At 44.8% G+C, this 6,106-nt stretch overlaps 1 protein-coding gene across 1 annotated transcript; it reads right to left on the bottom strand.

Annotated features, from left to right (window-relative positions):
- Positions 1-290: 290 nt before the first annotated feature.
- Positions 291-1,542, bottom strand: LOC146577153 (uncharacterized). The gene is made up of 4 exons (XM_085268206.1): positions 1,444-1,542; positions 661-786; positions 478-576; positions 291-408 (listed from the first exon to the last, which is right to left on the bottom strand). Exons 2-4 carry the CDS (start codon positions 747-749, stop codon positions 291-293), a joined length of 306 nt encoding a protein of 101 aa, XP_085124332.1. The 5' UTR covers positions 750-786; positions 1,444-1,542.
- Between the last annotated feature and the right edge of the window lie 4,564 nt (positions 1,543-6,106).

The raw sequence follows: 6,106 nt of genomic DNA, 5'->3' as shown, positions 1-6,106 counted from the left end.
TCATGTGACAAGAGTTTCATGCTGTGGCCTAAAATGTCAAAATGGTTGAATGTGGTGGAGTAAAAATGTGAGATGTCAGCTACTTTTCAATATGAAATGTTTGCAGGGCCTGACAGGAAGTGGACGGACGCTCTGATCACTTCCTGTTTGCTGAAGTGGGTTTTCAGTTGTTTAGAAACCAAAGGCTTGTTTTAAAAGACAGTTTAAATGGGACTGAGGGAACGACGTGTTTGTAGTTTATATCCAACAACATCGAGCAGTTTAATCAAAGAGTTCATGTTGCTAACAGCTCACCTCTCTGCAGCAGACACAGGCTGGACTTTAAAATCAATGGGAAGATCTTTAGACCAGTCACTCTGTAAGGACACAGAGCTGGGTCGAGGTCCAGGTTTGAGTCTCTGATGGATCCTGAAAAAGTTATAAATCTTCAGTAAAATTCTCATCACATATCAGCTGATATTATTGGTATTAGCTTACCTTTTCTCAGCTGACTGTCTTTGCTCAAATATCTTAATGGCATCTTTGACTGAGTTACTTTCACAGGACACAGAGCTGGGTGGAGGTCCAGGCTGGTTCCTGTGAATAATGATGGAGCAGTGATGTGAGTGCTGAGCTGTGACATGGAGAAGAGTCATGGACAGTTAGAGATGGTCATCTCACCTCTGAGCTTTGGTCTGGCTCTCATGTTCCCCACACAGAGTGCTTTTAGAGGGAGGGGCTCCCTCCTCTCTGTCCTCACACTGATCCATGCTGCTCAATTCACATCAGCTCACACACACTTTCTACCTGCAGAGGAAACACAAATCATTCATGTGCACATCAGCTGAAATCCTCCTTTCATCATGTGTGCTGTCCAAATATCAGCTGCTTCTTTCCTGCTTCATCTCAGTGTCAGCTGGATGCAGTCAGACAGCAGTGTGAGGCAGAGGAAGCTGCCATCAGCTGCTCTGCTATCAGTCCACTAGATGGAGCCTGAAGCACACACGATGCATTCACTGACACACACTGATTCACTGTGACTGGAAGCTTCAGTCAGTCCAACACGTGTGAACAACATTTTAAACCTTTCAGCTGATCCAGGATTCAAAGAGGATCAGCAGAGTTAAAGCTTCACACTAATTCTTGCTGCTGAGTTTGCAGAGAACTGCACACACACTGATTCACTGCTAATGAGAAGCTTCTTCCATCCAGTAATTCATCATCCATCAGCTCTGCTGCTGCTCTCAGTCCTGGACTCTGATCACACACTAAAAGCAGCTTTTTAACTCGTGTCTGTAAGAACTCTTAGCGTTAGCTTAGTGTTAGCTTAGCTTTAGCTTAGTGTTAGCTTAGTGTTAGCATGCTGTGTGCTAGCTCAGCGTCAGAGCTCTGCAGGTGTCTCGTGTGTAAATATTAATCACAGTGACAGTAAAGGAGGCAAAGGGCTGTGACGTCATCACGTACGCTGCGTCCTCTGTGGGCTCTGAGTGAACTCAAAGTACAAACTACAAGTACACAAACACGAACGTAGCTCAGAGTGGCGGACACACTCGGCCTCGTTGGTCCAGCTGTGAGTCCGTTACCGTGAACTATGGAGCGGCAGATTTGTGCTGAACTAAGCTGCACACAGCTGATGTTAGCCAGGAAACATTACACACTGACTTTAATGGAGAGACCGGAAATACAAACACACACAGTTTGTTGTGTGAAGAAATCAAACACGAGCTGAACAAACAGTAAAGTTCCTAAAGACAAACTGTTAAAGGAGGAAACAAAGCAAACTTACAGTTTCTTCACACACCAACAACAAGCTCCACTCCACACCTGGACACTAAACACGGACACACAGGTGAGCTGCTTCCTGGAAGGAGGCGGGGCTCCACCTGAAACTCAGCACAGGTGGGAGGGGCTCAGCTCTGTGTGTGCTGATGTGTTAACTTTAAAAATATGCCGTCTGACTGCTCAGACTGAGTCAGAGTAAAGTTCACATGCTGACATGTGGAGACATGAAACCTTGTTGTAGCTGCAGGTGTGAACACACTGATCCCAGATCAGCTCTGCTGTATTTGTAACATGAACATTTCTGCTGCAAAGCTTCAAATGTTCAGCATGTTTCTCTGTTTCCAGTCTATAGATCCAGTCACACTTTCTACCTTCACCTGTGCAGTAAAGACTGAGAGCAGAGCTGAAAGCAAGCGTCCAATCAGGGAGCAGCATCAACACCTGAGCTTCATTCAGACTCTGTTATTGAAGATGTTGTTGGTACAAAGTTCATCTGCTGCTCACATGAATCCATGAAAGATTTATTTCACTGAATGTTTCTTCAAAGCTCATTTCAACCTGTTGAAGTCATGAATGAAAGTGCAGACTGAGAGTGGATCACATGATGTTTGAGGTGTGTCATGTGACATGTTCAGTATTGTCACACATGTCTAGATTGTCCCTGATATCATAACTGCTCAAACACTGATGATTATATTTGAAGAATTATTCCTGATGGCAGCAAAGTTTGAATGGAGCTCTCTGTCTGTGCTGATTTGTCGCCCTCTGGAGGTCAAAGCACAAACTGCATGATGTCACTGTAACCACCACAGTGACAGGAAGTGTTTTTATGACTGAAACACTGAAATGATGCTAACGGCTGTCGTTAGGCTCACTGACAGCAGTGCTGATGTGTTCATGTCAAACACTGGCTCAGGTCAGACTCCTTCATCCTTCTCCAGCGTGACTGTATCCTTCTGCAGGCGTTTGCGGTTTGCAGTAGTGCTGCCGTACCATGCAGTGATGCAGCTGGTCAGGGTGCTCTCCAAAGTGCAGCTGTAGAACCTGCTGAGGATCTTGGCCAACATACCAAATTTCCTCAGCCTCCTCAGGAAATACAGCAGCTGCTGAGCCTTCTTGACCAGCTGTGTGGTGTTCAGTGTCCAGGTGAGGTCCTCACTGATGTGGACGCCCAGGTACTGCTGCTCACCCTCTCCACTTCACGCTCCCGGGTAAACAGCGGCTGGTGAGGCCTCTTCTTCTTCCTCGTGTCCACTATCATCTCCTTTGTCTTATCAGTGTTGAGGGTGAGGTTGTTGTCCTCACACCGTGACACCAGACCAGCCTCCTCTCTCCTATAAGCCACGTCGTCCTCTCCAGTGATGCGACCGATCACTGCAGTGTCATCCGTGAACTTCAAAATGATGTTGTCTTTGTTGGAGGTGACACAGTAATGAGTGACCAGGGTGTAGAGGATGGGGCTGAGGACGCAACCCTGTGGGACGCCAGTGTTTGTCTGCCAGTCAAACAGTCCTGTAGCCAGTCACAGAGGGTGGAGGGTGCAGGACGAGTGTAGCCAGTCACAGAGGGTGGAGGGTGCAGGACGAGTGTAGCCAGTTACAGAGGGTGGAGGGTGAAGGGTGCAGGACGAGTGTTGCCAGTTACAGAGGGTGGAGGGTGAAGGGTGCAGGTCGAGTGTTGCCAGTCACAGAGGGTGGAGGGTGCAGGACGAGTGTAGCCAGTCACAGAGGGTGTGTATTTGTGTATTTGAGTTTGACACCCCTGGTGTAATGTATGTGAAGGAAAAAATGTCCATCCCGGTTTTCCCTCCAAGGCACGAGCGATAAGCAGAGTTCTGTCCTTTCCTTCTAAGATTCCTAATTATTTAAAGTAACACTCAGGTATGCCATTCAGCGTGTTAGTACGAGCTCGGGAGCAGCTTGGGAGAACAAGAAAACAGAGACTGCTTTAGGTTGCCTTCCCAATCGACTCAAAGGTTTATTTGATACACAGCAGTTTATATAGAGGAAAAAAGGTTCGTGTGTCAGCTTTCCCAGTTCAAACCGGTACAGACTAAATAAGGAAACGTCTTCCTGCCTTCTGAGCAAAGTATCCCTTGTGTAGTTTATCAGTTCAGCTATAATTTATGATCATCCCAGCAAAATACACTCCTAGACATAAAATACAGAGTTCTTTCATTAGTGAATTCTGAAACAAACCACCTAGCCTTTAACGAGCCTTTTCCAGGAGATAAAGAAAAAGGGAGGATGGGAGTAAGGAAGTGGTCTCATCTCTGTGGTGTTTTCGACCTTGGGGTACCAGCTTGTGAGTCCTACACATTAATTCTTGGGTCACAGAGAAAGAGAAAAACAACTAGTAGATGGGCCATATTGAGTAACAGTTTTCCTGTATAAAACAATATCCTGTAAATGCTACTATGGTATCAAAATATCATAACAGTTCTCCCCTTTTATCATGAAATGATAACATAGTATAAAGACAGAATGTAATAACATAATATAAAGATAAATCATAAATGTGAAACAAATCATAAATGTAACTAGTCCTTCGAGTGAGCTTAATATCAAAATCTTAAAAAGAAGAAAAGAAAAAGAAGAAAACGTCATCCTCTTCTTGAACAATCGAGTAATTCACAATCTAATGCTCAATACATACATCAGGATCATCATTGATGACATCTGACACATAATCTGGGTCAATTTGTGCCAATTGCAAATACATTGAAGTAGCTGTACTAGTAGCTATACGGGTTATCATTGAACGTACACAGGGTACCACACAACAGACAATAATCATCAAAAACATGCTGCAACGGTTACAAAGGCTACAATTAGTTCCTTCCATCTTCCAAACGTGTCCTGTAGCCACTTATGTAGCCACTGACCGTGGCCTGTATTGGCAATTAGTTCTATCTGCAATGCTTCAAGTCTATTCATAGCTTGTGTGAATGAACCGTTAGGAGCGGTATTATTGGGAATGAAAGTACAGCATACATCAACGGTTACTAGACCACAGGTACCGGTCCAATTAACAGGTAAAGCTAATCTAAGGGTATTATTGCACAACCAATAAGCATGTGGGATTGGTCTGGTCAGGCGCGTGACCATGTGTGATTTAACTAACTCCCCCCAGTCAGTGTCATTTAATACACCGTCTGTGGGAACAATGATCGAGTCTCTGCTCGAACTTGAACTGTGTGTGTGTTCCTCCAGATATGATACAACTTCAGCCACAGAGACAGCTAGCCATGTCTCATTACAGCGTGCACCTGGGGAGTCAGAGAAGAATGTATAGTTATCCTTTGTATAATCTATGTGTGTGTCTGGGCCAGTTAACTTTAGTCTGCGCAGACATATCATACTAGTATTAAAATGGAGAGGGATCTGTCCTAAGGGCAGTGAGGGCTTTAACCTATTCTCAGGGCGTTTCATTGGGGCGCAGGTCCCTGCGGTGTCATTAGATAACTTCAATAATTCGCCTAATGGAGTCTCAGGGTTAGTTGGTGTGTGTGTGTGTCTAAGTAGGCAGTCGAGAGGGCTCAGAGTCAACTGTAAAGTGTCTTTAAAGAGAGCATTATTTCCGCCGATTTTCTCTAGTCCCTCAGTGAGGGGGAAACCGGATATGGGGTATCCTACTATTACCTGTTCTGGATTAGCCTTTGAACAGACATAACAGTTACTGTTTCCTAAATCACGAGCGGCTGTTCTGGCATTTTCATACCAGGAGTTGACTCCTGCTCTAGAGGGTGCATAAGATGGTTTATTAGTGGCGTCTATGTTGTCATTTACTGATTTTAGGGAACGTGAGGAGTGCATTAAGTAGGTGTCTTGCAAAATGGGGCATGAGGTATAGTCAGCAAAATATGACCTGCAGAAATGTGAACATGGTTGCAGTCTACAATACAAAATAGCAAAGAAAAATCCTAAAGTTAATGCGATAGATATGATAAATAACCTAAATATATAAGAAAGTATATAAGAAAAACAGTTCTTCAGTTGTCTCCTGGCCTGGTCCCAGGTTCGAGAGACATTGAATAAGCGTCGTATGATGACAATGGGCATTTCATTTTCTCCATTATCAGGATGGAATGAGTCTGGCTGTATCAGGTTAGACATCATGTGGTACTTTTGGCTTTCTGTTCCTGCTGGATGTTTGAGTACCTTGTTGTTGTTCTTTCAGGCGTTGTGTGTTAATCAGTGATTGTGTGTGTATGTACATTGGATCCTGGCGCTGGCTCGCCGGAGATGTCATCTACCCGTGTGTGTTTATTTGCTCTAGTTCCGGGCGCTGGCTCGCCGGAGATGTCATCTACCCGTGTGTGTTTATTTGCTCTAGTTCCGGGCGC

This window comes from Mchenga conophoros, linkage group LG3 (genome assembly GCF_057382185.1).
Source record: "Mchenga conophoros isolate Kocher_MC1m ecotype Shallow Benthic linkage group LG3, M_conophoros_male_GT1.1, whole genome shotgun sequence".
Lineage (NCBI taxonomy): Eukaryota > Metazoa > Chordata > Actinopteri > Cichliformes > Cichlidae > Mchenga > Mchenga conophoros.
Note: the sequence above shows the minus strand (reverse complement) of the source record. Positions and strands in the feature narration are given on the sequence as shown.